Source organism: Acomys minous (assembly GCF_964271855.1).
Source record: "Acomys minous genome assembly, chromosome: 6".
Taxonomy (NCBI): Eukaryota; Metazoa; Chordata; class Mammalia; order Rodentia; family Muridae; genus Acomys; species Acomys minous.
The window spans coordinates 117422543-117450455 of record NC_140487.1 but is presented as its reverse complement, the minus strand read 5'-3'; the positions used below and the strand labels follow the sequence as shown (position 1 = coordinate 117450455).

Below are 27913 nucleotides of genomic sequence, written 5' to 3'. Positions count from 1 at the left end.
TGGACCAGCAGGTGCTGACTCATGGCCTCGCCTGGCACACTATAAAGGAACCAGCCCAGGGGCTTCCTGCTGCCTGCTGACGGAGGATGGCCTTGGGCACCGTGATCCATGTGGCCCCCGAGCAGCCCACCCATGCCGTGTGTGTGGTGGGCACAGCGACCCCGCTGGATGTCTGTGGGTGAGAGGGGCAGCTCCTGAGCCTGTGGGGGCAGGGTGGGGCGGGCAGGGGGCTGGGCGCTGCTGGCCTGCCTCAAGCTCTGGGCAAGAGATCTGCTAAGAGAGATAAACGGGGGGGGGGGGGGGGGGGGGGGGGGGGCTGGGCTGGGAGGTGTGGGACTCACCACAGCCAGTTCTCTGTGAAGTGTAAATACCACCACCTGGCTCTCAGCGCAAGAAATTACAGGGTTGTCAGAGAAGGCCTGTGTCTTGCCTAAACGAGGGGGCATTAGCCTCTGCTGTAGGCTACAGTGGGGAGGCTGCAGGGCTTGGGCGGCTTACCTCAGTTTCCCTAACTTATGAAATGACTTTGAGTTAAGTGTGGCAATTGCAAACATGTTTGTTGGGTACTCCACAGTGCTGTTTGTTAGGTATTCTTCAGTGCTGTTTGTTAGGTATACCACAGTGCTATTTGTTAGGAACTCCACAGTGCTGTTTGCTAGGTACTCCACAGTGCTTTTGTTTGTTTGTTTGTTTTGTTGAGACAGAGTTTCTCTGTGTAGCCTTGGCTGTCCTGGAGTCACTCTGTAGACCAGGCTGGCCTTGATCTCACAGTGATCCACCTGCCTCTGCCTCCTGAGTGCTGGGATTAAAGGCATGTGCCACCACGCCCCACCCCACAGTGCTGTTTGTTAGATATTCCTCAGTGATGTTTGTTAGGAACTCCAGAGTGCTGTTTGCTAGGTACTCCACAGTGCTGTTTTTAGGTATTCCTCAGTGCTGTTTGCTAAGTACTCCACAGTGCTGTTTGCTAGATACTCTGCACAATATCAGGCAGAGCCTCAATAGTTGTTCATTTGTTCATTATTACATCCCCTTGTTCACTCAACTGATATAGACTGAGTACCTACTGACCATTGAGACCTTCGACAGGTTCTGGGTCACAAAGGACAGTCAAGCAAGCCTCTTGGGTGGAGTCTGGTGTCGCCTTTCATGTGGGAATTGCAACAGCTTCCCCCACAGAGCTGGGCATCATGGCTCAAGTGCTGTCCATAAAAGCCACTGGGAAGTGCCCAGGGTCAGTGGGTCAGTGGCACTGAGGTCACAGAGAAAAAGAAAGCCATGTGTCATCAGAGGCCCCCAATTCCCAGAGGACCAATTGCTTGAGGGTGGGTAATAGAGGCCAGAGCTAGCCCATCATCCTTGCCAAGATCCCAGGCTAGCTCTCATTAGGTCAAGGTCACAAAAGCTTCTTTTTTTTTAATGTGTCTGCAGGTGTGTGTGTTTGTAGATGCAGGTGTGTGTGGGAGCCCTGTGACGGCTGGGACAAACTCAGGTGTCATTCTTCAGACTCTGTGTACAGAGATCAGAGGACAACTGTAGGCGTTGGTTCTCTCCTTTCACCACGTGAGTTCTGGGAACAGAACTCGGGTCATTGGGCTTGGCAGCAAGTGCCCTTGCCCACTGAACCATTTTGCCAAAAAAATTTTTTTTGAGACAGCGCTTCTCTATATAGCCTTGGCCGTCCTGGACTGACTTTGTAGACCAGGCTGGCCTTGAACTCAAAGCAATTCGCCAGCCTCTGCCTCCCGAGTGCTGGGTTAAAGGCATGCACTTTTTTTTTTTTTTTTTTTGAGACAGGGTTTCTCTGTGTAGCCTTGGCTGTTCTGGACTCGCTCTGTAGACCAGGCTGACATAGAACTCACAGCGATCTGCCTGCCTCTGCCTCCCAAATGTTGGAATTAAGGCGTGTACCACTGTGCCCAGCCAATTTTCTTTCCCTGCCCCCCCCTTTCTTTTTTCTTTTTTTGTTTTTTGTTTGCTTTTCAAGACAGGGTTTCTCTGTGTAGCCTTGGCTGTCCTGGCCTTGCATTGTAGACCAGGCTGGCCTCGAACTCACAGCGACCCGCCTGCCTCTGCCTCCCGAGTGCTGGGATTAAAGGTGTGCACCACCACACCTGGCTCCTGGTTGTGGTTTTCAAGTAGGGAAATCAAAGCAGTGGCATTTGACCAGACATTGAAAAATGTGGATATCTGTCCCCTGGGAAGAGCCAATACAACTAGTGCAAAGGACCTGAGGCAGGGGCATGCCCAGCCAGTAGGAAGAGGGGCAAGAAGACAAGAATGGGAGGGGTGCACTGGGCCGGGGTGGGGGCAGGGGCAGCATCTGTGTAGCTCGGGTGGGGCATTAGAAGAGCATCTGCTCTTCTCGAGGTGTGGGTTGCTGTGGGCGGCCATGGAGGCCTGTTGAGCAATGGATATCATGTGTGTACTTGGTTAACCCCACTCTCTGGTCGCCTGTGAGAACAGACAACAGGGGATGAGGAAAGAAGGCAGGAGATGTCAATGTCAGGTCACGGGAAGGCCATGAGAGTAAGGTCGCAGGGTTCTGACCATCTTGACAGAATCTCCCACTAGCCTGGAGCTTCACCGGGTTGGCTGGCTGGCAAGCCCCAGGGGTCCATCTGTCTTTGGCTCCCCAGCCCCAGGACTGCAAGCATGCACTCCCACAATTAGTGTTTTGTTTTGTTTTGTTGGGTTGTCGAGACAGTCTCTCTGTGTTAGCCTTGGCTATCCTGGACTTGCTTTGTAGACCAGGCTGGCCTCAAACTCACATCAATTCACCTGCCTCGGCCTCCCAAGTGCTGGGATTAAAGGCATGCGCCACCACGCCCGGCTCCCACAATTAGTTTTTACACATGGCTTCTGGGGATCAAACTCAGGTCCTTTCACATGGCCACAACCAGGATCCGATAAAAAGAATTACAAATAGATAATTATATAATAACTAATTTGAACCGCCCCTACCAGGCCGTGATATCTGAGCAAGCCCTTAAGCCCAGAGCTGCTGGCTGAATCAGACACACTGACCTCTGTGGTCCAATGAGCTAAGGGACCCAAGCCTCACCCCACAAAGGCTTCCTAACCCACAAGCATGGCAACCGGGTGACGGTGCCATCGCTTGTGATGAGGGGACGAGCAGAGGCACCTGTGGTTTGAGATGAACAGTATTGAAAGCTGTCCTCACGGGGGAAACTAGGAGGTATCCACAATGGGACCACCGGCCTATGCTGGGGTGAGTGCGTGAGCGCATGCACGCATGCATGCATACACCAAACTGAGCACAAAGGCCTTCACTGCCGTTCATCACCTTGGAATCTTTCTACAGAAAGAGAAGGGCCAGGGGAAAAGAAAGAGAGAGAACAGATTAAAAAAAACCGAACCCCTTGGCTGTTTGTTCCTCTCTCAGCCAGGCAGGCTCGAAATTACTCCCTCACTCCCTGCCTTCTGCCACAGTCTTCCAGCAAAGTCCCCCCCAGTCCTCTCTGCTCCCATAACTCTGACCCTGCACTGTAGTGTGTATTCCAAAGGTGGGTACAAGGAAAACAGTGAGGAGAGAGGATGTCCCAGAACTCAGGTTTCCCTGGAACCTTGTGAAAGATAAGCTTCCTCCTCCACTGGCCCTCACTGTCACTGTCACTGTCACTGTCACTCCCCTCCTCCACAGCCCACACTGACCCGCCATTAGCAAACCTGCAAACGCTCCCTGCCTGCCCCCCCCCACGGCAGCTTCATCGCCTCAGAGTCATTTGAGAAAGAAACCCAGGCGCCCTGTTCTTTCACCCCTGTCCAGCAGGTTCTGTTGACTTTGAAAGGAAACTATTGCACCTGCCTCATAAAAAATAATCATAATGATAAAAAAAACAACAACAACAGGTTTTCTCAGCCACCGGCTTCATCTTTGCCTTCTCGAGCCTGGGTTGCTTGGTCCCTCAGCTTCCGCTCCATTGGGTAACTCAGCAGCTTCCTGGGTGTGGTTTTCATGCCCCCTGAGGGTGGACAGAGCACCCTGGAGACGTGAGGAAGCCGAGACCACAAATCTGCTGCAGCAGGTCTGGGGAGCAAGTAAGCCTGGGAACCTGTCTCCCCCAGTTTCCAGGGGCTGAGGCAGCTGCCTCTGCATCAAGGACATTTTCTGGGCTACAGCAGGTCTCTGGGGAGAAGGTGTGTCTTTAGAGACAATCCTACATTAAGCCGTGTAGTGTCCTTCGACCCAAACCAGGAGAGTCCCATGGGTGGGGGTTGGGGGGGGGGAGGACCGGAGAAAGCTCATCAAGTGACAAGTGACATTGCACGAAGGGAGCATGGGACATCTCCAGTGCATCCCAGACCTAACACACAGTAGCCTCTGGAGGGATAATGTCAGTCTCTTCAGGAGGAAAGAGTCAGGTTTCCAGAGACTGACGCTTAACTCCCCCAAGGCCCATTCGGACTTTCTGGGCAAGGACAGAGAACTAAAGTCCCCTTTGTACTTTCATTGGGGCCTCTGAGAAAGCCTAGCTCCCAACAACTTAGGAAATTTTGTTTTGTTTTGTTTTGGGTGTTTGGTTTTTCTTTCTTTCTTTTCTTCTTCTTCTTCTTCTTCTTCTTCTTCTTCTTCTTCTTCTTCTTCTTCTTCTTTTTAAAGATTTCTTTATTTGTTTTATATATGTGTGCTCTGTCTGCATGTACCCCTGCAGGCCAGGAGAGGCCATCAGATCACATTATAGATGGTTGTGAGCCACCATGTGGTTGCTGGGAATTGAACTCAGTTCCTCTGGAAGAGCAAACAGTGCTCTTAACCTCTGAGCCATCTCTCCTGCCCAGTTGTTTGGTTTTTCTAGCCAGGGTTTCGCAGGGTTTCTCTGTGTACTAGCCCTGGCAGTCCTGGACTCCTTTTTTTTTTTTTTTTTTCTTTTTTTGGTTTTTTGGTTTTTTGGTTTTTTGAAACAGGGTTTCTCTGTGTAGCCTTGGCTGTCCTGGACTTGCTCTGTAGACCAGGCTGGCCTGGAACTCACAGCAATCCACCTGCCTCTGCCTTCCAAGTGCTGGGATTAAAGGTGTGTGCCACCACGCTCTGCAACTATTTAAAATTTTTATTTGGAGACTTTCTTTCATACACGAGTACTGTGTTGACACCATTCCTCCCCTCCCTCTCCAACCTCCCTCCCTCCCTCTCAAGCTCATGTTGCTTTTAAAGTGTTTCTCAGCCGGGCGTGATGACGCACGCACACCTTTAATCCCAGCACTCAGGAGGCAGAGGCAGGCAGATTGCTGTGAGTTCAAGTTCAAGGCCAGCCAGGTCTACAGAGTGAGTCCAGGACAGCCAAGATAACAGAGAAACCCTGTCTCAAAAAAAAAAATAAATAAATAAAAATAAAGTGTTTCTCAGCCAATCCAGTTGTTCTGTTAGAAGATGAGCCTCATGAATATCTGCTCTGCCTCCTGGCATCGCTGTGATGCTAGCACTTGGGAGGCAGAGGCAGGCCGATCTCTGTAAATTCAGGGTCAGCTTGGGCTATTGAGAAAGACCCTGTCTTAAAAAAGAGAAGAAGAAGAAGAAGAAGAAGAAGAAGAAGAAGAAGAAGAAGAAGAAGAAGAAGAAGAAGAAGAAGAAGAAGAAGAAAAAGAAGAAGAAGAAAAAGAAGAAGAAGAAGAAGAAGAAGAAGAAGAAGAAGAAGAAGAAGAAGAAGATTTGCTTTGCTACAACTCCAGGAATATGTGCGATTTTGGTTTGGTGGTTGTTATTTTTGTGGGGTTTTTTGTTTGGGGGAGTATGATTTTTTTTTTTATATGCACACAGCCCTTGGCATGCCCACTGCTGATGGTCCCCTGTGTGCACGCGGCTCTATTGGTGTGTGGTAGATGCCTTCAACACACACCTCCCTCTGCTGTCTCTCTAGTTCATGTGTAAGGCCACGAGTCAGAGGACTCCTCTTCTGTTTTCTCGTTCCCTCCTGACAATCACACCGTAGTTGCTCTCTGGCGGGAACAAGTCCAGCCTGGGTCTCCTCCTGCCGGGAAAAGAAAGATTGCTGAGGCCGATATCATGGTAGGCCTTCTCGTTGCTGGTTCCAATGCCTGCGTCTCTCACTCCACAGCTCTGCTCCTAAGGGCTGCACGTCCTTCAGCATCACAGCCTCCCCGGGAGTAGTCGTAGATGTCAGCCACAGCCCTCCAGCCAAGAGGAGTACCGCGGGGGCCTCCAAATGGCCGCTGGACCCCCAGCTGGAGGTGACCCTACAGGTGAAGGCAGCTAGCAGCAGCACAGATGACCAGAAAGTGAGTGTGGTAGCTGGAGTTGGGGGCCTGATGGCTGCCGTGGGGAAGGGGGCCAAGGGTGAGAGATGCCAACCCCGAGTCCGCTCCAGAGTTTGCTCCCATGGACAGGGCCTACCCTGGGAGAGTCTCCTTCTCTTGGGCAAGTTCACAGTGGCTCCTTTCTATACGGTGTCCCCATAGATGGCACATTCAGGGGGTTTTTTTTGTTTGTTTGTTTTTGTTGTTTTCTTTTTTCTTTCTTTCTTTCTTTTTAAGTATTTCTTTATTTATTATTATGTATACAGTGCCCTGCCTGCGTGTACACCTGCCCTGCCTGCGTGTACACCTGCAGGCCTGCAGGCCAGACGAGGCATCAGATCACATTATAGATGGTTGTGAGCCACCATGTGGTTGCTGGGAATTGAACTCAGGACCTCTGGAGGAAGCAGTCGGTGCCCTTAACCTCTGAGCCGTCTCTCCAGCCCTTTATTTATTTATTATGTATACAATGTCCTGCCTGCCTGCCAGGAGAGGGCAGCAGATCTTATTATAGATGAGTTGTAAGCCACCATGTGGTTGCTAGGATTTGAACTCAGGACCTTTGGAAGAGCAGCCAGCACTCTTAACCTCTGAGCCATCTCTCCAGCCCCCGGTTTTGTTGTTTTCAAGACAGGGTCTCTCTGTGTAACAGCCTTGGCTGTCCTGGACTCTCTTTGTAGACCAGGCTGGCCTCGAACTCACAGCGATCCGCCTGGCTCTGCCTCCCGAGTGCTGGGATTAAAGGTGTGTGCCACCACGCCCGGCCTGGACGTTTTTCTATAGTATCACAGGTAGTTACATTAAGAAGGACTGAGCTGGCGCACAGCAGGGCTCAGACTGGGTTTGTTGAATGATTAAGTCATGAACGGTCTGCTGTTGTCTTATAGGTTCGAATTTCATATTATAGACCCAAAACCTCGCCCATCCAGGCCCTGCTCTACCTCACTGGAGTGGGTAAGTGATGGCCAGGGTCCCAAAGAGCTGCCAGTGGTGCTCGCCTTTAATTCCAGCACTTGGAGGAGGCAGAGGCAGGCGGATCTCTGTGAGTTCAAGGCCAGCCAAGGCTATATAGTGAAATTCTATCTCAAAAAAAAAAAAAGAAAAAGAAAAAGAAAAAAAAAGAAAGAAAAGAAAAGAAAAGAGAGAAAGAAAGAAAGAAAAGAAAAAAGGAAAGGGAGGTATGGGGGGAGGGGCTCTGAGCATCCTTCTCCCCACACACAGCACATCCCCACCTCAGCAAGATACAACATGACTAGATCGTACTTTCAAGTAAGCAAAGACAAGGGGTCATTTTTTTGCTGTCCATAGATCTGGTGGTTCATAGACACCCAGACGAGGGACTGGGGAGAAGGGTAGGGTGCTTGCTTAGGTAGCACGAAGCCCCAGGTTTGGTCTCCAGTACTGCATAAGCCAGGTGTGCACATCTGTACCACTAGCCCTTGAGAGGCACAGGGGTCAGAGGCTCAAGGTCGCCCTCAGCCACATGGAAGGCTGACAACTACTCAGTTAACACGAAATATTAAGTGCACACGGAGACTCACATCACCGTGTAATAACTGAATATACAGGCTGGGAAGTAGGTGCGTGGATTCTCCGCACAAGTTGCTGTACTTTTTTAATGCTTTATATATTTACATATATATTGCAGCAGATAATTCTTTGTTCCCCTAATCCATTATTTATATCTTGTTTTTATCACATTAAAAACCCACTTATGCACATGTACTTGCATTGTTTTAAGATTTATTTATGCACATATGTGTGCGTGCTCTAACTGCATGTGTGCCTACATGACAGAAGAGGGCATCGGATCTCATTATAGATAGATGTCTGGGAGGCACCATGTGGTTGCTGGGAATTGAACTCAGGACTTCTGGAAGAGCAGTCAGTGCTCTTAACCTCTGAGCCATCTCTCCAGCCCCCGTACTTGTATTCCTTTAATATTCATCTGTAAATAGAACCTATTAGTGTTTCTGCAGAAATGGCTCCGTGGTTGAGAGCGTGTACTGCTCCAACAGAGGATCAGAATTGGGCTCCCAGCACCCACATGAGCCAGCTCACAACCTCCTGTAACTCCAGGGACAGACGATCTACCGCCCTCTTCTGGCCTCCATGGGCAACTACACTCATATGCTCCCTACCACATACACACAAAATTAAAAATTAAAATTATATTGAAAATTTCATTCTTAGGGGTCTGGAGAGATGGCTCAGTGGTTAAGAGCATTGACTGGTCTTCCAGAAGTCCTGAGTTCAATTCCAGAGGACCCACGTTCACGTCCTAGCACCTACAGAAGTTCAGAACAGGCTGTAACTCCAGCTCCAAGGGAATCTGACACCCTCACACAGACATACATGCAGGCAGAGCACCGATGCACATGAAAATAAATAAATCGTTTTTAAAAATCCATTCTTAAGACCAAAGAGTTCATATGCTGCTTGAGGCTAGCCTTAACAATATTAGTGAGACGTTGAATCTAAGTTTTAAAATATTAAATCAGTTTTTAATGAGATCTCAGACTAAACAGCGTACTCTTTATACTTAAGTGTGACTAAATATACAAATAGCATATGAAACCTCCGGCTTTTGTTGCATTGATTAATTTTATTCGTGAGTACACATTTAAATAAAATAGGGCTTACTCCAGTGCCAGGCCCTATGCTGAGATGTTGTTGCATTTAATTCTTACAATAATCTGGTGACAATAATAATAATAATAATAATAATAATAATAATAATAATAATAATAATAATAATAATCCATTTCACAGATTAGAAAACTGAGACTCAAGGGGTGAACAGATTTGACGTGGGGAAGCCTAAGACACCAGAACTCTAATGTTGTGTACACACACACACACACACACACACACACACACACACACTGTGTCACACTGTGAGGCAATTGGGTCTACATTATTGAAAGGACTCTTTGGTCACACATTCTGAAAAAAGGAAAAGAGTTCACAGTCACACTTGTCCCTGGCTGTGGGTTCACACACACACACACACACACACACACACGTAACAAAGAACAGGTGGCCGGGCGGTGGTGGTGCACGCCTTTAGTCCCAGCACTTGGGAGGCAAAGGAGACAGATCACTGTGATTTCGAGGCCAGCTTGGTCTACAAAGTGAGTTCAGGACAGCCAAGGATACACAGAGAGACCCTGTCTTGGAAACCGAAAAACAACAACAAAAAACAAAACCAACCAAACAAACAAAAGAACAGGTGAAGATGGTAGAACCGGTGGCCCCTGCCCAGGGGTGGCTGAGGGTTGAGGTTGCGGGGGTGGGGGGGTGGGGGGGGCACAGTTCTTAGAGAGCTTGGTGAGATGACCTGGCAGGGGCTATGGAGGCTTCACTGGGGTGGCTGGGAACTGCTTTCACATCACAGTCAGGGCCCAGGAAGGGCAGAGTGGTTGGAAGTTCCTGGCTCTGCCCTCTGTAGGGTGAACTTGGTGACAAAGCGTGGGATGTCCCCTCACCTCTGCCTCCCATCTTTGGGGCAGACCTGTCCATCGGGGCCAGCTTGAGGGCCCCATGGCTCACCCTCACTAGCTCTCTCCTCTCACTCGGATTGCAGAAGTCTCTCTCAGCACAGATGTCACCCGCACGGGCAAGGTGAAGAAGCCCAGCAGAGCTGGGAAAAATCAGGTGAGGCCACAGTGCTCTCCTATGGCGCCCCCTTGTGGTGATGAGCTGAACAGCGGCACCTCTCCAGGGGCTCACCAGGAAAATGAAAATCCACTGTTGACTTGTGTATATTCCATCTCTTTTACAAGATCATATTTACAACCAGTTGTGGGTTTGGAAGCGGTGTTAGCATACAAGCTGGAATCTCTAGATAGTAACCCAGTTAATAGGGAAAACGTGATAGATGGAGCTCAGACTTCAGTGGCTGGTGGATGGATTTCCCTGGTGAGTAATGATGGGGTAGGAACAAGAGACAGGGGCGGAAGCTCCGGGCAGCCATGGCAGGGACTATATATTGCAGAAAGATAGCTGGCCAGGGTACAGAAAGGGACATCCACACTAATGACCTAGGGTCTGTGGGTGAACTCCACAGTACCCCTGGAGCTCCAGAACCGCCTGTGTGACTCTGTGCTTGTAGCTCGTATATACTTTGGCAGGCTTAAGATGATTGACCCCTTTATGGCGTACATCAACAGCAGGGGCAGGGGACAGGAATAGCGGCGCACGCCTTTAATTCCGGCACTCGGGAGGTAGAGGCAGGAGGATCTCTGAGTTCGAGGCCAGCCTGGGCTACAGAGTGAGTTCCAGGCCAACCCAGGGCTACAATAACTAAGTAGGGGAAGGAGATGTGTGGCTTAGAGAGTTTGCCTAGCGTTTCTCTGATACCGTCTAACTGTCACATTATACTATATCCCTATGGGGACCGTCCAGGGTTATTTTGTCACTGGGCAGATGGTGCCTGGCGCTAAGACTGGCACTCACCGTGGGTAGGAGTGGCTACGTGGTCACGTGGGAGTGGCTATGTGGTCACGTGGGAGTGGTTGCGTGGATTAGAATCTTAGCATTCTTTTTTTTTTTTTTTTTTTTTTTTTGGTTTTTCGAGACAGGGTTTCTCTGTGTAGCCTTGGCTGTCCTGGACTCACTTTGTAGACCAGGCTGGCCTCGAACTCACAGAATCTTAGCATTCCTATGTACTTGAGTCCATTTCTTTGTCAAGCCGGCATGTTTCAAAGGCTTTTTTAAAAGTCGATTTTATTCTCAGGCTTCTTTATTTTTTTATATATATAGATTTATTTATTTATTAAGTATACAGTGTTTCGGCTGCATGTACATCTGCGCACCAGAAGAGGGCACCAGATCTCATTATAGATGGTTGTGAGCCACCATGTGGTTGCTGGGAATTGAACTCGGGACCTTTGGAAGGACAGGCCGTGTTCTTGACCTCTGAGCCATCTCTCCAGCCCAGCTTCTTTATTTTTAAAAAGGGATGACTTGAGCCAGGCGTGATGGTGCACACCTTTAATCCCAGTGCTTTGGAGGCAGATGCAGGCAGATTGCTGTGAGTTCGAGGCTAGCCTGGTCCACAAAGGTAGTCCAAGACAGCTAGGGTTACACAGAGAAACCCTGTCTCAAAAAAAAAAAAAAAAGATGACTTGAGGTTGGGGCTGTGGCTCAGTTGGTAGAGTACTTACCTAGCATGCAAGAGGTTCCACACCACACAGACTGGATGTGGTGGGACAGGCCTGTAATCTCAGCTCTCAGAGGTGGAGACAGGAGGATTAGCAGTTGAAGCTAGCCTTGGCTAAAGTAGAGGCTGTCTTTAACAAACGAATAAAGAAACAAACATTGATAAATCACATTTTGCACTTTAAGGCAGATCTGGTTATATTTAGAGCCATCAAAACTCCGTTCTTTAGGGCTTTGAACTGCTGGATGAGAGAAACAGCCAGAAAAAGTAGACAAAGTAGGAGGTGAGAAAAAAAAAAAACCAGACACTTGTCTCCCAAGGGCTGATGGGATCTGTGAGAGTTTCCCGACAATGTCTTTTGTTCTCTTGATGTTTCCAGAGCACCTGGACCTGGGGCCCAGGTGGCCATGGCGCCATCCTGTTGGTAAACTGTGACAAAGAGGACCCCAAGTCCTCCAGGATGGACTTCGAGGATAGTGAAGTCTTGGACAACAAAGGTAAAGACCAAAGACCATGGGCAGCTCCGAGGACAAGGCTCCTGGGCTCACGTGGTCTCCTAATAGCTCCTGAATCTGGGTTTAGTGAAAGCACGTCCGTGTTAGCTTGTCCATGATACAAGGGAAGGGGATGAAAAAGTGTCTCAAGAGAGCAAGTGACCTGCCAAAGTTGCCCAGCAGTCCCAAGAGACCAGCATGGGCTCCTGGTGCCCCAAGAGTTGATGGGGACACTACTGGCCTCTGTCCAGCCCACACATCTCTGCTTGGCTCAGACACAGGGCCCAAATTAAATAAATTAAAAAAAAAAAAGAGTGCTGGTTCTCAAATATTGCACAAGACCCCAGTGCCTGAAGGATAGGGAACTGTGAGGACCAGAGAAGCAGAGCACACAGCCAGTGTGAGGCACACAGCCTCTCAGTCGCAGAGTCAATTATTTGAGGCCCGGGCAGCCTGACACCTTGGTGGGCTGGAGAAATTCAAGGACTGTGGCGTGTGCAGCAGGATCTCAGTGGATACTCCTCCAGGGTGCTGGGGTAGCTCAGGGGTGGAAGGGGAGACAAGTCACCCACCTTCCCTGGAGGGATGCTAAGGGAGCTACAGCCAATGGGCCAGGGCTGGGGTTTGCCTGGATGTCATGGGAATGTGTAGGAATGGCAATGTGTCTAATGCATGCAGATGGCTGGGCTGGCGCCAGGGACATCCCTAAAGGGTGTTTATTTATCCTGACCTGTGGGGACTCCCAGGGCTCCAGACGACAAAAGATCTAGATAGGCCACTTTATCTTCACACTCTCCACTCCTGTTTACTGATAGAGAAACTGAGGCACTAAGAGCTGAAGATTTCTTCAAACTCACCCAGTTCCAGACTTAATGCATATCCTTGCCCCCTTCACTGTGGTCCAGCCGCCGTCAGCACCGACCACTTGGCATTTCCCCATCACCCTGATACACAGATCTGTGCTGACCACTGCCAAGCACCACCTCTGTTCTGGGCATCCATCATGCTCTAGAATTTGAGTGTTGGGGGTCACAGCAAGCAACCCAATAAGACGTAGGCCCTGTTGCTCTGAGTTTCTATCCTTTAGCTCACCTTTTTGGAGATGTCTACAGATAAACACCGTTTGCATGCTAAAGAGATGGCGAGATGGCTCAGTGAGTTACGGGCCCTTGCTACCAAGCCTGATGACCTGAGTTCGAGTCCTGGGTCTAGCAGAGAAGAGAACTTACGACTGCAAATTGTCCTTTGACCTCCACACATGTACCACACCTTGCTCAATCCTCTCGCATGCACACACACGAAAAAATAAGTGTAGGCTGAGGTCGAGTGACAGAGCTCCTGCCTTGCATACCCAAGACTCCGAGTTCAAGCCTCCGTGCTACAAAATGAATGATTAGTAAGTGTATTTTAAAAACACAAGCTGGGTGTGGTGCGCTCACTCATAATCCCAGCACTCTGAGAGGCAGAAGCAAGTGGATCGCTGTGAGTTCAAGGCCAGCTTGGTCTACAAAACAAGTACAGGACAGCCAGGGCTACACAGAGAAACCCTGTCTTGAAAAACCAAAACCAGCCAACCAAACAAGCAAACAAAACACTACGTGCTCTTCAAAAGGTCCTGAGTTCAATTCCCAGCAACTACACAGTGGCTCACAACCATCTATAATGAGATCTGGTGCCCTTTTCTGGCATGCAGACAGAACACTATACACACAATAAATAAATAAAATTAAAGAAAAGGTTCCTTTGTAGAACCAGGAGGCGTCTGGGGGGACATGGGCACTGGTGACAACCATGGCCACTGCTTCTTGTTTCAGACCTGCAGGACATGTCTCTGATGACCCTGAGCACGAAGACTCCCAAAGACTTCTTTGGCAAATATCAGCTGGTACTACACGTGCCCAAGGCCAAGATGAACAAAGTGAGGGTGTTCCAGGTCACACGTGAGTATCTGCCTGGCCTTCCTTCCCTTGCATCTCTGAAGCTGTCGCTCCAGGTTCCTTTCCTGGCCCCAGTAGATGGGGCCCCGCCCTGTCCCACAAACCTTTCAGCAAGTAGTTCCTATGCAGCTATGGTATGCTTGGTTCTGAGCGCCAGGCACAGGGCTGTGCTATCGGCATGTGCCTGTGTCCTCTGCCTTCCAGATGAGGTGACTTGAGGAAAGGCCTTGTCCCAGTTGGGAACAAGGGAGTGACTTCTTCCAGTGATCGTGTTTTGCTTTTTTGTAGTTGTTTTTTGTTTGTTTGTTTGTTTGTTTTTTAGGCAGAATTTCTCTGTGTAGCCTTGGCTGTCCTAGACTCATGCTGTAGACCAGGCTGGCCTGGAACTCACAGAGATCCGCCTGCCTCTACCTCTTGAGTGCTGGTATTATTTTTGTTTTGTTTTGTTTTGTTTTTGGAGACAGAGTTTCTCTGTATAGCTTTGGCTGTCCTGGGCTCGTTTTGTAGACCAGGCTGGCCTCGAACTCACATCAGTCCACCTGCCTCTGCCTCCTGAGTGCTGGGATTAAAGGCGTGTGCCACCACACCATACCTGGCTCTTCTTTCTTTTTATTTCTCTTTCCTAGCTCCTTGCTCTCTCCCTCTTTCCCTCTTCCCCTTTCTCCCCACTGACCCCCACCCCATGTGCCCATGACCCCACTTACTGGGAACACTTCTCAATCACCAGCAGCTTTGCAGCCCCTCACACCTGCTACCCAGGCAGTGTCAGGCTCTGCTCTGAGCACAGGGCGCTCAGCCTTGAACAGGACCAAGTCTTTGACCCGTGTCACTTTTATCCTAGTGGGGTAAATCATTAGGGACAGCAGTGTGGGGAGTGGAGCTGGGGCAGAGAGTGACATACTCTTGAGGAAGAACATCCAGGGGCAGAGGAAACATCAAGTGCGAGGGCCCTGAGGTGGGATGGGCCCTGCGTGTTTGAGGACTGCTGTGGAGGCCAGCGAGGCCATTGTAAGGTGTGCAAGGCTTAAAGCGGTGAGTGGAGCCCCAAGGGAAAGGGCCTGTATGGATGTCTGCTCTTCCAGGCATAGTGGACAGCAGAGGGCTTTCTATCAACTTGTTGCAGCTCCCTTCCATCCTAGACCAAAGTAATCAACCTGATAAAGTGATGTCTAACTCTGTCCCCTCCATCCAGGCATCGCTACCCATAGGAAGCCCTCCCCCTCATCCCTCTGTCACTGCTTTAATTGGTGTGGGTTGTATCGAATGGTTTTTGCCGCTCCCTAGTTGCCCAGGAGACAGCGCAGTGTGTTTGGGGATAAATGGATGTCTGAGTAAATGAACGGGTAAGTGAATAGTGCAAAGTCTGAATGGGGCTGACACCTGCCATTGCCCTTCCTGGATCCCCTCTCATCAGGGAAACAAAGTCCCAACTGGAGCTTTGATGTTCTCCCCCTAAACAAGGGGACCACAGGAAGGCACCTCAGGCACTGAGGAGAGGAAATCAGAGCCAGCATTGGCATGCTAGGCCTGAGCACACACTCCCCCTCTTTCTAGGGGGCAAACTGCCGTCCAGGTTTAAGGTGGTCCTGGGGCCCCAGCAGTTTTCGCACCGCCTGGAGCTGCCGGGCGGCCAGCATAGCACAGACTTCTATGTGGAGGGGCTTGCCTTCCCTGACGTCGACTTCCAAGGCCTCATTTCCCTCACTGTCTCCCTGCTGGACAAATCTAACCCGGTAGGCATCAGCCTGGGGGGGTGGGCAGGGCGGGGAAGCAGGTGTGGGACCCTCCCTGCCCGTGACATCTCTCCCCTCCAGGAGCTCCCCGAGGCCCTGGTGTTCCAAGACAGCGTGATGTTTCGGGTGGCCCCCTGGATCATGACCCCCAACACGCAGCCCCCCCAGGAGGTATACGTGTGCAGGTGAAGCTCTGGGAGTTGGGTGGGGTCTGGGTACACCAGGGAGAGCCCTGAATTCTGGGGGTGCTGCGTTTGCTGGGAACGGAAGAACATACTTCCTGCTCTGAGCTGCCGGAAGCCAGGATTTGCACAGGACCCTGGAGAGAGGGACAAATTGTTGTTATCGCTGCCACGCCTCTGTGGTGATGAGATCTAAATCTTCGTAGGATTGCTAACAACGAAGACTTCCTAAAGTCGCTGACTGCTCTGACCAAGAAAGCCAGGTGCAAGCTGACTGTGTGCCCAGAGGAGGAGAATTTGGATGACCAGTGGATGCAGGTTCGTGGCCCTAGTCTGTCCGAAGCCAAGGGACAGATATAGGCCTTAGAATTTCTGGGATGGAGTGGGAGAACAGAGTCCCCAGAAGTCCCTTATACCAGGGAGCTCATCTGACATAGACTGTGAGCCACTGTGCCCCCACCCCCATCCATGCCCGCGCTCTGGCTCTCACCTTGTACCTTTGCCCATCTTTTCTCAAGTGTCTCCCTTCTCATCAGCCATACCCGAGTCCTGCTTATCAGAGGCTGGCATGAAGGCTGCCCCTTCATGTATGGCACCCCTCCAGTAGGACCATATTCCTCTTCCTGTCCATTAAGTCCCACCCTCATCATCCCGCCTCTGTGCTGTAGGCTGGTCCTTGGGAAGCTGCAAACAGATCTTTTCACCAAGAAATGACCAGGGTTTCCTCACTGTAGAGACTGTCTGTTTCAACCTCAACCCTGCACAGCTGCAGGAAGAGCAAGGTTGGCGCCAGATTCATTTCTGAGAGCCCATGCGTGTATTCACCCATTTACAGTGCTGAGTGGGCCACCTGCCGGCTCCAGTGAGACCCAGGAGGCTGCTTCTCACCTGGGATAATTAAACAGCTTCCCCCATCACAGCCATATTGGAAGCCCTCTGGGCACCCCAGCATTCCCCCAGCACCTCTAGGCACCCCACAACTGGATGTTCCCAGTCCTCAAGGACAAGGCTCCACCACCACATCCCAGCCACAGCCCTGAGTGGCCCCCCAAGAGTCAGGGCTTCGGTCCTGTTCATTTTCCCAGCAGGCTGTGCAGGACATAGGTCTGCCTGCATTCTCAGGGCCACTCTCTGGCCTCAAGTGTCCCGCAGAATTTGTTCTTGATGGCATGGTCAGCAAGGGGGTGGGGGCGGTCCACAGTGCATCGGGCTCTGGGTGCCAGGACTGTGGCACAAGCCGCAGCTGCTCTGCACCCCTCCAGGATGAAATGGAGATTGGCTACACCCAGGCTCCCCACAAAACGCTGCCTGTGGTCTTTGACTCCCCGAGGGACAGAGGACTGAAGGACTTCCCTGTCAAACGAGTCATGGTAGGAACTCTGTGGGCCTGGCTGACACCCAGCCACCCTGTGCCCCTGGCCTTGAGGCCCCTCCCTCCTCAACCCATCTCTCTCCAGGCCACCCCTTACGCTTGAGCAACCTGGTCCCCAAAGCTGAGTTCCTGCTCCAGTGGGACCCAAGGGGTGATGCTGGCTATTTCAGCTATTATGTTGATAAGATCTGGGTTCTCAGAGCCTTACCATGCATGAGCTCACCTGGTCCTTGGGAGGGGCATCCCTAACCTTGCAAGGGGCATCCTGGGCTATCTAAGACAGGGTGGGAGTTTCATCTCTTGGGTATAGTTTTCTTTTTGGGGGGCTACACTGGGGCTGTGGTGGGACTTCAGGATCAGCCAGACTTTATCAGTCACAGTCAACACAGTCAGGAGTGGGAAGTGACATATTGGTGAGTCACACCAAAATGGCAGATGGATGCCAACTCAGCCCATGTTGTAGTCGTCATCCTTGTTGCCATCATCGTCATCATCGTCATCATCATCATCATCATCATCAATAAAAATAATAGTATGTTTACCAAGCCCACATACCTTCAGCCCCAGGCTGACTTCTCCACAGGCACTGATGTATCAATGGGCCATTTCACAGAAGTAGATACTGAGGCTCGGAGCGAAGACATCAGGCCTCCCATGCTGCCTCCCTGTCCTCCCAGGAAGACCATAGCCTGCACTGAGGCCTGGAACCTTCAGACAGAGAGATAAGGCTTGCAGCCATGGGTATTTTGCACGCCGGAGTCTCATCAACAGTCCCCTTTGCTTCTTCCTGGCCACGCCCTATACCCAAAGCCCGGACATAGCCAGGCTCCATGTGTTGACTAATGGCAGAGGCAAGTCACCTTTGGAGGTGGGAGCATCAGCCTACTGCTGCCAGGACTTTGTCCTCCCCACTCGGCCATGCTGGGTCCCATCCTGCCTGCAGTGGCTATATCTTACCGCTTAGATATTCCAAAGGCTGCAGCAGGCCTTTGGCTGCGTACATTTGCAACACCTTCTTCCTTGTGCAGAAAACTGGGTGCAGGGAAACTGTCACCGGGCTTTTCACCAGTGTCATCGTGGACCCATCTCCTGGCCCTTTTCCAACATCCAACCCACTGAGCTCTGTCCAGTCTTTTTTTTTTTTTTTAAGATTTTTATATACTTTTTAAGTATGAGTGCTCTATCTGCATGCACACCTGCAGGCCAGAAGAGGCATCAGATCCCAGTATAGATGGTCATGAGCCACCATGTGGGTGCTGGGAATTGAACTCAGGACCTCTGGAAGGTCCTGTTCTTATCCACTCAGCCATCTCTCCAGCCATCTCATCCAGTTTTTCAAATTTCCCATTGCTCTCTGACCTCAGGCCCTTGGCATATCCCGTATGCCATTCCATCTGTCAGGAATGCGCCTCTCTATTCTGGCGCTGGCTGACTCTCAGCCTTCGGGTCTCAGTGCCAGTGTCCTACCCAGCTGAACCTCTCCTGATGATGTCAGGGGTCCATGCCAGTGTCATCGGTTGCTGATAAAATATTCTGGCTAAGTCAGGGTGTTATGGCGCACACCTTTAATCCCAGCATTCCAGAGGCAGAGGCAGGTGGATCTCTGTGAGTTCAAGGCTAGCCTGGTCTACAGAGTGAGTCCAGGACAGCCAAGGTGACACAGAGAAACCCTGTCTTGGGAAAACAAAAACAAAAAACTAACTAAAAAACCATTATGACCAAAACCAAAAGCAAGTTGGGGGGGGGGGGACAGGATTTACTTGACTTACACTTTTTTCTTTCTTTCTTTTTTTTAAGATTTATTTATTTATTATGTATACAATGTTCTGCCTGTGTACACAGGGCATCAGATCACATTATAGATAGTTGTGAGCCACCATGTGGTTGCTGAGAATTGAACTCAGGACCTCTGGAAGAGTAGCCAGTGCTCTTAACCTCTGAGCCATCTCTCCAGCCCCCTTGACATACACTTTCATGCCACAGTCTCTCACTGTGGGAAGTTGAGGCAGGAGCTGAGGCAGAGGTCACGGAGAAACACAGCTTACTGGCTTGTTCTCCATGGTTTGCTTAACCTGCCTCCAGTTAGCACCCAGGACCGAACGCCCAGGGCTGGAATTGCCTACAGTGGCCTGGCCCCTCCCACGTCAGTCACTAATCAGCACTATATCCCACAGACTTGCCCACAGGCCAATCTGATGGAGGTAAGTTCTCAGCTGAGCCTCCTTCTCTCCAAATGATCTTGTGTCAAGCTGACAGAAACTAAGGTGCCTTGCGTGCCGGACTCCTCCCTGCTCATTTCTCCCAGGGTGTTTTTTGTTGCAGTATCTCCAATGCATTTGGTTATTTCTCCTCTGCCTGGCCAGGGTGTGGGGCTGCCCTGCTATTGCTTAGTGTGAGCAGCCAGCATGTGACCTGCATGCTGTGGTTCTTTAGGTATGATGTTAGGAAATTCTATATCACCCGGCATGGTGTGTCTGAAAGCTCAGTGCTGGGGAGGCTGTTCTGTTCTGTGTTGTGCAGAAAACCTTGTCTTTAAAAGAAAGAAAGGAAGAAAGGAAGGAAGGGAGGGAGGAAGAGAGGAAGAAAGGAAGCTGCATGTGCTGGCACACACCTTTAATCCCAGCACTTGAGAGGCAGAGACAGGCAGATTGCTGTAAGTTCCAGGCCAGCCTGGTCTACAAAATGAGATTAGGACATCCAGGCTACACAGAGAAACCTTGTCTGGAAAAAGAAAAAGAAAAAGGAGAAGAAGGAGAAGAAAAAAAGAAAGAAAAAAAAAAAGAAAGAAAGCCAGGCGTGGTGGCACACACCTTTAATCCCAGCACTCGGGAGGCAGAGGCAAGCAGATCACTGAGTTTGAGGCCAGCCTGGTCTACAAATCGAGTCCCAGGCTACACAGGGAAACAGTGTCTCAAAAACAAACAAAGAAAAAACCAAACCAAACAAACAAAAAAAACAAGAAATAGAATTAAAATACTTCTGTTAAATCTAGCCCAATGCTGTGGACAGCGAAGTCACTGAGCTGTAAGGTCAGCATCTGAGAAATCCCGGAAGTCAGGGAGAGGGTGTTCTGCCTAGTGTTTCAATGTGGGAGGTGGGCTCAGCTCACGGATGGGATGCCCACCTGGCCAGCTGATGCCACCAGGAAACGAGGGAGGCAACAGCTGGGCCTGCCCTTCCCCCACAGCGAAAAGGGACTAGAACAGGGAGGCAGCCCAAGGCAAGCCGTGGCGTTTTCTCTTGAGACTCTTTTCCCTGGGGCCTCAGTGATACACCTGAGACCACACTTTGACAAGCCACATCCTGTGGCAAGTGACTTTGGAACTGCAAGAGGATACACCGGTGTTATGTTAAGCCACTAGGTGGTGATCTGCCACAGTACCCACCCACAACGCTCACACAGGGGTGACAGGGGTAACAGTCCTCATGGAGGAGGCTCCCATGGAGATGTCATACACGGTGAAGCCCCTTTTAGGCCAGGGTCAGGATGGGGATACAGTGTGAGGCACAGTGCTGGCCACAGGGGTGGCTGGGACTCCCGTCCCACCTCAAACTGGCCGAAGGAGCCCCACCCCACCCCCCGGCTCCACCCATCCATCATTTGTTCCAAACCTGTAAAACAAGCACAAAGAAGGCTTTGAGGTCCTTCTGCTCCGTGCATGAGTTTTCCAAGCAGGTGACACATGCTGGGGACCCAACATGTTACACACACACACACACACACACACACACACACACACCCTGTCTCTTTCAAGGGCCAACTAACTGAATCCAATATCCTTTCCACACTGAACAGCCATGAGGGTCTTCCCTGGCAGCCCCCAGAACTCCTTCACGTGACCAAATCATCATTAAGGCCGCGCAGCCACCATTTCCATCCCGGGGACAGATGTCTGTAACTCTCATTCCATCCTTCTCCCATCCCAGGGTCCAAATTTTGGCTATGTGACCCGAGGGCCCCATATGACAGAGGTCACTGGGCTGGATGCCTTCGGGAACCTGGAGGTGAGTCCCCCAGTCACCGTCGGAGGGAAGAGGTACCCACTGGGCAGGATTCTCATCGGGAGCAGTGGTTACTCCAGGTAAGGAGAATGGCATGGGGGTGGCCAGGACCTAGGTGCTGGGGTTGGGGGGGCAGTGACAAGAGCCACAGTGGAGCCTCCCTTATGTCCTCCAAACCTAGGAGGACAGCAAACATTGAGAGGAGTCCACAAGTAGGGTAAGGAAACTTCTGAGCCCACCTCTGCCCAGTTATATGTCTTCAGTCAATGGCTATTTATTGAGCATCTATTACGTGCCAGAAGCTGGGGGTAGGGCAGGTGCCCGCCCACCTGATCTGACCAGCTCCAACACCCATGCTTGTCCATCACAAGGGCATCTAGGCTGAGTCAGCGGGCAGTGCTCTCTGTGGTTCGACACTGATCCTACGTACCTCAGTGGCTGTGCCTCAGTTTCCCTCCACCCACCCACCCACCCACCCAAGGAAGCTGCAGGGATAGAGCCTAAGTTGCTCAGCTGTCAGTGCCAATGGTGGCAGCAGCCCAGGCTCTGTGGCCCCTTCCCTAGATGGGAGGAGCCTTGAGTTCTCTGCCAGGCCACCATCCCCAGACACCACCTTCCCACGGCCACCCCCCACTGAGTGAACTTTTCCTAGGACAACAGAAACAATGTGCTCTCCCAGATAGAATCCCAACAACGGACCAGAATAATCAGTCTTCCAAGGCCCAACTTGGGGGTGTACTGGGCTTACACTGAGCATGGGTGAGGGGTACTTATGGGTGAGTGGGTGACCATGAAGCATCAATGAAGTGTCACCCCAGCATGGATGACTCCCTGTCACTGTATCCATGGGCTTCCTCCCCACTTCAGTCAACCTTCCTCCTACGTTGCTATACTCTAGCATAAAGGTTTTCAACCTTCCTAATGCTGAAGCTCTTCAATGCATTTCCTCATGGTACGGTGACCCCCCAATCATAAAAATTACTTTTGTTGCTACTTCGTAACTGTGATTTTGCTACTGTTATGAATAGTAATGAAAATATCTGTGTTTCCCCATAGTCTTGTGGGGGTTTTTTGTTTGGTTGGTTTGGGGGGGGGGGGAGTTGTGTTTTGCTTTTGTTTTTCAAGACAGGGTTTTTCTATGTAGCCCTGGCTACCCTGGAACTCGCTCTGTAGTCCAGGCTGGTCTCGAACTCACAGAGATCCGCCTGCCTCTGCCTCGCGAGTGCTGGGATTAAAGGCGTGCGCCACCACGCCCGGTTGACGTTGCCTTTTGATGATGTTGATGGCTGTCATAACTTCTTATCCCCGTGAGAGCAGCGGTGAGAGCAGGGACATGCACCAGGCCCTGCAGGACTTCCTGGGCGCCCAACAGGTGCAAGCCCCCGTGAACCTCTTCTCCGATTGGCTCTTTGTGGGTCACGTGGATGAGTTCCTAAGCTTCGTCCCAGCACCGGACAGGCAGGTGTGTAAACCCTTCTGCCTGAGTTCCCAAGCTAGCTCTCCCTCTCTCTGTGGGGACAGGAAGGTGGTAAAGGGTACCACTGCCCCCTCCTGGGAACCCCATGTTGCGGGCTAAGCAGCCTCCTAACTCCAGTGTTTCCCATCAGGGCTTTCGGCTGTTACTGTCCAGCCCCAGAGCTTGCTTTCAGCTGTTCCAGGAGCTACAGGGCCAGGGCCACGGTGAAGCGCCCCTGTTCGAAGGACTCAAGAGTAAGTTGACTATGGCTGGCGTCCCGTGGGGGCAGCTTCTTCTGTTGTCTATGGTCTCCACTGCTCGCTGAGATCCTGTGGGTAACAGAGATTTGAGTACCTCCTATGTACGGGGCACCATGCTCAGCTCTGGGCCTCCAAGCTCCCTGTGAGCCAGCAAGACAGCAAAAGGTACCTTTGGGGTACCTGAATCTAAGGCTGCAGTGGGCAGGGGAGGAAGGGGTTTTGGGGGCGGGGAGAATGCGGGAGGTGCTGGTGGCGTGGTTGGCAAGGTGGAAGGGGCCTTGAGGTGACAGAAAGGGAAAATCTCCGACAGGGAACTGAGAAGGCAATGTTTTCACTAAATTCAACAAAGGCCAGGGTGAGAGGCTCTGGTGGCGCACGCCTTTAATCCCAGCACTGGAGAGGCAGAGGCGGGTGGATCTCTGTGAATTCGAGACCAGCCTGGACTACAGAGTGAGTTCCAGGACAGCCAGGGCTACACAGAGAAACCCTGTCTCAAAAGACCAAAAAAAAAAAAAAAAAGGAATATTCTCTAAATACATTTGAGCGTGGTGTGTTATACAGAAGCAAACAAACCAGCATTCCCCACCCCCACTTGGCTTGCTTGTTTGCCTTTCCGGTCAAGCTTTGGGGTCTCATGCTGCCAGGGAAGTGCTCCATCACTGAGCCTGGGCTATGTGAGAACCTATCTCAAAAGTAAATATAGGGACTGGAAAAATGGCTCAGCAGTTAAGAGCATTTGTTATTCTTGCAGAGGCCCTGGGTTTGGTTCCCAGCACTCACATGATGGCTTTCAGCCACCTGTGACTCCAGTCCCAGGGGATCTGATACCCGTTTTTTATTTTTTTATTTTTATTTTTTATTTTTGGCCTTCTCAGGTACCAGACACACACGTGATATACAAATACATATATACATTAAAAATTAAAACAAAATAATAATAAGTAAATAGGCTCTGAGGCCAAGGGCTAAAGCTCTGGGATTGGGGAAAAATGCAGACCACCATGGTGCTGCTCAGTTCTCCAGTTCTGACCCACCCACTCCTGAGCCAGGAGTCTGATCAGGTGATGCCACACCCGAGCAGCTTCCTCGAGCAGCTCCCCTTTCCCAGCGGCCAGTGTCACCTCCCAGGGACATTGACACAGCAGCCTTGTTTATTGGTGCTGGTGGTGTGGCTAGATCAGGGGCTGGCATTGGAGTGGGGTTGGTTGACCTAACTGGTTGGCTCTGCCAGGATCCTGTCTCTCTCGGGCAGCACCTTGTCTTCTGTGCCACTTTGGGCTTTGCCCTGTCTGAGGCTGCAGGCTCTTCCGTTGGATGGTCGCCTTCCTCATCCTCTGTCATAAGAGGTTCAGTGGGGGTCACTCAGCTGTCCTTACTGCTGCCACTATGTCCATCCTGGTGCTGGAGGATGCTAAGTTTTACCATAGAGGCAACACTTCCTCCAAAACAAACAGGGTCCCTTTGGAGATGGGGGCATGTTGGAGGGCGAATGCACCCACAAAAGAGATGGAGACCTTGGGCCCAGCACTGTCCCTCACTGGAGGGGAGCCTGCCTCCCGAGCTGGGTCCATCTTCTCTCTCTCTTTCTCCATGACAGGAAAAAAACAGCAGACAATCAATGACATTCTGTCCAGCAAGAAACTGAGGGACCAGAATGCGTATGTGGAGGTACTCAGCCCAGGGTGCCTGGCTCCCCATGACTAGATGCATGGGGTAGGGTGGTAGGGGTGGGGGTAATGGGGTGGGATGGGGCGGAAGGGGGTGGGGGAGCTCTTGAGGCTGCTCACTGCATGCACTGGCTACCATCCCAGGATCAGGCAGAGTGCAGGAAGGCAGTGCGTGGGGTCCCTGGGAGCCAGAACCCTGGTTCCTACCCATCCCTGCTGCTGTTTCACACTGTCTCCTCCCCCTAATGCACCCCCTCACCCCTGCCCCTCCCACCAGAGCTGTATCGACTGGAACCGGGCAGTGCTGAAGCGGGAGCTGGGCCTGGCAGAGGGTGACATCATTGACGTCCCACAGCTCTTCAGGCTTGTGGGGAACTCCAGAGGGAACCAGAAGGCCGAGGCCTTCTTCCCAAACATGGTAAGGAGGTGACAGCCACCACCCCGACTTCCTCGCACCCAAGTGGTTTCTCAAACCTCCGCGTGCAGCCAGGAGAGGCCTGAAGCAGGCGTCGGGATGGCCCGGGCGGCTCTTCCTTGCTCCCTTCCAGGTTCCTATGGCCCTAATGGCACCCGGAACCTCTGCTGAGCCTCACACAATGTCAGGAGTGGGTTCTCTCGCTGCTTTGCTTCCAGAGGCAGTTCAGAGAGGTTAGGGGGCGTCTAGCACAAAAACACAGCAGGTAAGAAATGGCAGAGCGGGGGTTGGGGGGAGGACTTGGCAGACACAGGCCACAGACAAAGTATTCTGAGGCAGCATTCATTGCTGGGAAGGGAGCCCATGCAGAGAATAGGACCTCCGAGTGAGTGGTTGCAATCCCCCCTCGCCCCCAGGGTGGAGCCAGATTGAACATTTCAGAGCACAGATTTAACTTTGACACCCCCGCCCCCCAGCACATTGCCCTACCTCCCACTGCGGTTTTTCACCAGCCTTCTCTAAAGAATGCTCAAGGACCGGGTGGAAACTTACCCAGATAGAAGGCTGGGGCCTACAGTTCAGGAAGGAGCCAGCACTGTTTATCTACAGACTGGGCTCCCCAGAGCTTTGGGGTTCCAGTGCAGCAGCTCAAATCTGGCCAATGAGCTTTCTCCTCCAAACGTTGAACTGCTTCAGGAGACTCCATATCTCCCTCTCTCCCCGAACAAAGTCCCTGAGGCCTATGGGTCACGGTTCGCTGTAGTCTGGCTTCTCACTAAACTTGAACAGCACACGACATGACATTCTACCCAGAGACTGCTGGGGCAGGGGGTTGGGGTGGGGTTGTTTGCTTGTTTGTTTCTTTGTTTTGTTTGGTTTTTGTTTGGTTTTGGTTTTTCAAGACAGAGTCTCTCTGTGTAGCTTTGGCTGTCCTGGACTCACTCTGTAGACCAGGCTAGCGTCAAACTCACAGTGATCCGACTGCCTCTGCCTCCCGAGTGCTGGGATTAAAGGTGTGCGCCACCACTGCCCAGCGAGACTGCTTGTTACCAGAAGAAAACACAGTGTTAAATTATGCCCACCATGTGAGAGATGGAGGCAGGCGAGTCTGGAGTTCAGGGCCAGCCTTGCCTACATAGTATATTTGAGGTCAACATGGGCTACATTAGACCCTGTCTCCAAAAAGAGATGTGTGGGCTGGAGGGACCACTAAGCAGTCGAGAGCACTTGCTGCTCTTCTCGAGGACCCAAGTTCGAGTCCTAGCACTCATGTGGAAAGACCCAACTGCCTGTAACCTTAGCTCTCGAGCACTTTCTGGATTCCTTTAGGTACCTGCACACACCTGGCAGACCCAGACAACATGAGTAAACCTAAAACTCAAGGGCCGGGGGGTATGGACAGGTGGCTTAGTGGCTAAGAGCACTTGCTGTGCAATCACGAGGGTCAGAGTTAGAACCCCAGCACCCAGGTAAAAAGCTGCGTGTCACTCACCTGCCTGTAATCCTTGCTCTGAGTTGCCATAGAGGCAGAAAAATATCTGGGCCTTGCAGGCTTCTAAACCTAGCTGAGAAAACAGGACCTGCAAGTTCAGGGAGAGACCTTGCCTCAAAGGAATCCGGGGAGAACACAGAGAGGAGGAGGATAAAAGGAACAGGCTGAGTTCAACAGACCTGTGGGTCCCTACATCAGCAGCTGTTTTCTTTGATCTGGGCCTCCACTTTCGCACAGGTGAACATGCTGGTGCTGGGCAAACACCTGGGCATCCCCAAGCCCTTCGGGCCCATCATCAATGGCCGCTGCTGCCTGGAGGAGAAGGTTCGCTCCCACCTGGAGCCACTGGGTCTGCACTGCACCTTCCTCAATGACTTCTATGCATACCACGTGTACCATGGAGAGGTTCACTGTGGCACCAATGTTCGCAGAAAGCCCTTCACCTTCAAGTGGTGGCACATGGTGCCCTGAGTCACCGCCTCCGGCAGCCTCCCGTGAAGACTGTCCTAGGCCGAGGTTGCTGGCTCCCTGCAGTGAGGTGCAACAAGAGATCTGGGGATGTTTGGGCTTCCCCAGGGGGTGGCTACCCTTCCCTGCCACTGTGGCTTGCCTGCTTCACCTATGTCTGCCTCTTGTTCCATCTCTGTATGTCCAAAAATGGTCCTTGCATATCAAACTTAGTTCTACTTAGAGATGCTACAGTAAAGATGTGGTTTTGTGTCTTTATTTTACCATTGAATGTCACCCCCACCCAGCCCTATCTCTATAAAGCAAAGTGTAATCAGTTTCGAAGCACCCATGAGGTAACAGCTGGGAGCTCTTCAACTATTTACTATGATGTGTGTCTCTCTATTTTTCTTTTTTAAAGCAGTGCTTGAAATGGAACCCAGAGCCTCATGTGTGCCAAATAAATGCTTTACTACATCCTCAGCCCTTAAAAATACACTCCTCACCGGGTGTGGTGGTGCACGCCTTTAATACCAGCACTCAGGAGGCAGAGGCAGGTGGATCGCTGTGAGTTCGAGGCCAGCCTGGGCTACAAAGCGAGTCCAGGACAGCCAAGGCTACACAGAGAAACCCTGTCTCAGAAGAAAAGAAACACATTCCTGTATGTCACTGATTCTCTCTCTCTCTCTCTCTCTCTCTCTTTTCTTCCTTCCCTTTTCTTTGCAGAGAGTCTCTCTAGACCAGGCTAGTCTCAAACTCACTGAGGTCTACCTGCCTCTTTGTGCCAAGTGTTGGGATTAAAGGTGTAGCCACTATGTCCTACTGTGTGTGTGTGTGCCTGTGTGCATTCACATACCACAGTGCACTTGTGGAGATCACTGGACAACTTGCAAAACTGAGTTTTTCTCCTTTCAGCTCTGCACATCAGGCTCAGGAGCCAGTGTCTTCACCCACTGAGCAACCTGACCAGTTCTAACTTTTCCTTAACCCCATCAAGCCAGAACTCACTTTCATCC

The 27913-nt window shown here is 51.2% G+C and overlaps 1 protein-coding gene across 1 annotated transcript; it reads left to right on the top strand.

Annotated features, from left to right (window-relative positions):
- Window positions 1-25: 25 nt before the first annotated feature.
- PADI4 (peptidyl arginine deiminase 4) lies at window positions 26-27156 on the top strand. The gene is made up of 16 exons (XM_084787953.1): window positions 26-178; window positions 6078-6258; window positions 7164-7230; window positions 9863-9933; window positions 11820-11937; window positions 13749-13874; window positions 15426-15604; window positions 15686-15789; window positions 15993-16104; window positions 17049-17156; window positions 21086-21240; window positions 22478-22622; window positions 22768-22870; window positions 24474-24544; window positions 24821-24961; window positions 26688-27156. Exons 1-16 carry the CDS (start codon window positions 87-89, stop codon window positions 26919-26921), a joined length of 2007 nt encoding a protein of 668 aa, XP_084644079.1. The 5' UTR covers window positions 26-86; the 3' UTR covers window positions 26922-27156.
- The last annotated feature ends 757 nt before the right edge of the window (window positions 27157-27913 follow it).

Coding starts and splice junctions, on each gene's coding strand:
- PADI4 (XM_084787953.1), top strand. CDS start 87: ATGGCCTTGGGCACCGTGATCCATGTGGCCCCCGAGCAGCCCACCCAT. Junction 15,605..15,685: donor TGCTGGACAAATCTAACCCG/GTAGGCATCAGC, acceptor TCTCCCCTCCAG/GAGCTCCCCGAGGCCCTGGT. Junction 21,241..22,477: donor GGGAGCAGTGGTTACTCCAG/GTAAGGAGAATG, acceptor CCGTGAGAGCAG/CGGTGAGAGCAGGGACATGC.